The sequence below is a fragment of the Kryptolebias marmoratus genome, linkage group LG23, assembly GCF_001649575.2.
Source record: "Kryptolebias marmoratus isolate JLee-2015 linkage group LG23, ASM164957v2, whole genome shotgun sequence".
NCBI classification, from domain to species: domain Eukaryota; kingdom Metazoa; phylum Chordata; class Actinopteri; order Cyprinodontiformes; family Rivulidae; genus Kryptolebias; species Kryptolebias marmoratus.
The window spans coordinates 10,190,089-10,193,843 of record NC_051452.1 but is presented as its reverse complement, the minus strand read 5'-3'; the positions used below and the strand labels follow the sequence as shown (position 1 = coordinate 10,193,843).

At 39.7% G+C, this 3,755-nt stretch overlaps 1 protein-coding gene across 1 annotated transcript; it reads left to right on the top strand.

Moving 5' to 3' along the window:
• Positions 1 to 317: 317 nt before the first annotated feature.
• Positions 318 to 3,312, top strand: LOC112451306. Its single transcript, XM_037973776.1, has 5 exons — positions 318 to 1,170; positions 1,332 to 1,643; positions 1,793 to 1,931; positions 2,250 to 2,307; positions 2,715 to 3,312. Exons 1-5 carry the CDS (start codon positions 1,098 to 1,100, stop codon positions 2,913 to 2,915), a joined length of 783 nt encoding a protein of 260 aa, XP_037829704.1. The 5' UTR covers positions 318 to 1,097; the 3' UTR covers positions 2,916 to 3,312.
• The last annotated feature ends 443 nt before the right edge of the window (positions 3,313 to 3,755 follow it).

Below are 3,755 nucleotides of genomic sequence, written 5' to 3'. Positions count from 1 at the left end.
AGTAGAGCCGCTGCTCCTCCACGTCGAGAGGAGCCAGTTGAGGTGGCTCGGGCATCTGGTGAGGATGCCTCCTGGACGCCTCCCTGGTGAGGTGTTCCGGGCACGTCCCACCGGGAGGAGGCCCCGGGGAAGACCCAGGACACGCTGGAGGGACTATGTTTCTCGGCTGGCCTGGGAATGCCTTAGGATTTCCCCAGAGGAGCTGGCCCAAGTTCCTGGGGAGAGGGAAGTCTGGGTCTCCCTGCTTAGGCTGCTGCCCCCGCGACCCGACCCCAGATAAGCGGAAGAGAATGGATGGTTGGATGGATGTTTTTAGAGGATTATTAATATCGTTCTTTGTTTTTTCTTTTAATATTTAACCCAATGAGATACTAATAAACAGGTTTATTGTAACGCTGTCATTGTAACGATCGTGCAAAGCGAACCCAGAATGCAGCCTCATCTCGGAATGAGCAAAACTGATTTATTTACAAAAATAGAAAAACAAAAACTTTCATAGGAACACAAGGAGAGAGACATGAGGAGCAGGACTAGACCGTGGCATGAACAGACATAACAGAGAAAAACTCTAAGCATAGGTATCAAATGCAATGAACCAGTGAGTAATGGAAGCTAAAGTACAGATTAGACAGACAGAGGCTGATGAGGAAGTGGACACGGATGATTAGTAACTAGGGAAAGGTGGAGCTGAGGGCAGGTGAATATTGGCACAGGGAACACAAGGAGCAAATGAAAAAAAAATACAAAAGAAGATCAAGAACTCAGAATCCCCAATCCTGGCAAGGAACACAGGGAGCAAAACTAAACAATAATATATATTAACATAAAAACACAAGGATCACAAATATGAAAATAAATACAGAAAAATAACTCAAAAACTCAAACCCTGACAGTCATTCTGTTTTCTCTTTGTATTGTGTTGCAGCCTGCAGTTTGACTTTTAGGTGTTGAGAAACCAGAAGCAGTCTTGTAGACGGGTTTCCTGTTCAGCCGCCACATCTTCTTTGAGAGCTGACCGCTTGTGGTTTATGTAGAAAGCTCCTGTACAGTTTATTTACCACCTAAAGCAGCAGTTGTTGCTCTGACATTTTGACAGGATGGATGCAGTAAAGCTGAGCTTTCTTCTGCTTCTGCTTCTGCCCGCTGCTGAGTGTTTTGTGGACGATGAAGGTAATGAAATTATATTTTTTTAGTAACATTTGTGCACTTCAAAGACATCTGCCATGTAGTTTCTGTTGTTACATGAACTAAACCAGATGTACTTTTTTATAAATTTCAACAACACATCAATCACTGACCCAGGCTGTTTTCCTGTAATCAAATACTTGCAGGGACTATTGAGAAGACAATCGGGAAGGAACCAGATTTCACTCCAATTTGCACCAACACAACTCAGGATATCATCGTACTGATCGTGTGTAAGATCAGAACAGAGAGGAGCGGAGGAGAGGAGTGTCGTCTGACGTATCGATATGGACATGACTTTATTCATGAATGTGACTCCAGGTTTACACTTACAGCAGAGAATCAGACTGTGTTTCTGCACCTGAGCAGTTTAACACCAGCTGATAGTGGGACTCACACCTGTGAATGTTCAAAAGCTGTTGGAACTTTTATTTATCATCTGAACATCACAGTCAGAGGTGAGAACATGTTCTGTTTCTACACACTTTGACAACATTTTAGTTTTTTCCCATTGTACCGGTTGACCTTTTTATGTATAACAGCTTGTATTTACAGCCTAATTTGTTAAAAAAAAAAGTCCGACCTGTAATGATTTGCCTTTTCTCAGGTTCAGATATTTCAGATATTTACAGTGATGCATGGGAAGACCGTGTCCCGTTCACAATGATAATAATTTCTTCTGCTGCAACTGTTGTCATCATAAGTTTAGTCTTGTTGGGATTTCTCCGTCACAGACAACATCATGGGTGAGAGACATAAACTCAAACGTTTTATAACAAGTACCACCACAGTAGTCTCTGTTTTAGATCCAAGATCATAATTGGACTGAACCCCTCATCATTTTGGCCCTCTGGTTTTCAACATTATGTCACACTTCAGTTTATGATGGTTAATTAACTTGTTATCTAATCTTTAACCACTAGAGGGACCCTGAGTACCACCACTGGTACTTGTACCACAGTTTCAGAGCCACGCTGTTAGATTCTTTGCTTTTTTATTGATCAAATGTGACTTTAAGTAAATGTGGATTTGTCACTAACTCAGACTTCCTTTGCTTTTTCAAGTTGCTGTTCGAGTTCAGCAACATCTGGATCATCTGTCCGCAGGTCCTCTGCTGCTTCAGTGAGTTATTTCTGCTCTGTCCTGAAATGCTGTTTGGAAACAGTTTCTAGATGCCTTTTTTATTTGTAGAAAGACTCACAGAGGAGTAGAAAGTTTAAGAAAAACAACAGACTGTTCATTGTTCAGTGATTCTTACGTTGAGTTATTTAGCAGACTTTCTTTTTTCAAAGGCTGTTCTTTAAAAATACAACACAAGTGTCAGTAGTTTAAAAGAAATGCAAAGTAAGTGTGAGCTAAGAATGTTAGGAAAACAATCATTAATAGAAGAAGATTTGCCTGTTTTTATAGTAACCATAACAGTCCTTTTTAGTTGTTTTATATAGTTGTGACTCATCCAAGACGGTGTCACCTTCTCAACAACTGAGACAGAAGTGTTTGCACTAAGATGTTCATGTTTTATTTTATAGTTGGAAAGTAACCCTGACGACAATTACGAAAGTCTGGAGCGGCCGACACAAGATCTCTACCAAACTATTTCTATTTCTCATCAACGCGACGCTGAAAGAAACTCAGCCATCAGCACAGAAACTGTACATCTGGAGGACATGGAAACTGATACAAGTTGTCAAGACTATGAGAACATTTACTTAAAAAGACAAACAGAATGAATACAGTTTGTTTTAAGCATTAGTGAAATTGTAATTGTCTCCTTTAGGAAAATGCTTCATGTCGTCCAAATTAGCATTTTATTGACAGAGCTGTGACTTGTTGTTGATCCGTTGTTGTTCACTGTAATCTGTCCTGAACTGGTTCAGTTTGCAGCAGCGAGACTCGAAAGAAAATATAGTTAGCGGTCCTGTATGACCCTATTTCCTGTTTTACCGTTTGCATATCTAATACGTAGGTTTGTGTGCGCTTATATCTAATGTCCTGTTCAGTTTTCACAGCAAGGCTTCTTATTTTTCCTTTGTTTTAATTTTAAATCCAGGCAGGACCAGGCTGCACAGATTAATGTACCGAAGTCCTAAAAACTTCTTCTTTCTAATAAATTTTCATAATTGGTCATTTGTTTTTTCCGGATTTCTTGTTTACTTCTTTCTAACAGGACTAAAATGACTTCTTGTAAACACATTATTTGCCTTTTCTCAGGCCTCTTGGTATCATGTTTATACTTATACGTGTACTTTGCTGGAGTCAGTGGTTCTGCATGTATCTTTTTATCAGCACTTTGTGAACGTGACACACGTCATAAGGTGAAAGAAGCTGCAGAAGGAGCGCTGTCGTCTTTTTAAATCTTACATTCAAGCTTCTAAATATGAAAACCACAATGTTCTCAGCTCATGTCTTACTAACCTACTAATCTAGCTGTGATGCCTAAACGTGATGTTTGATGACCTGCCAATCAATTTCATGAAAACATATAGCTGTTTTTAGAGGATTATTATTATCATTCTTTATTTTTTCTTTTAGTCTTAACACTGTTAGGCTCTTAACCCACTGAGATACTT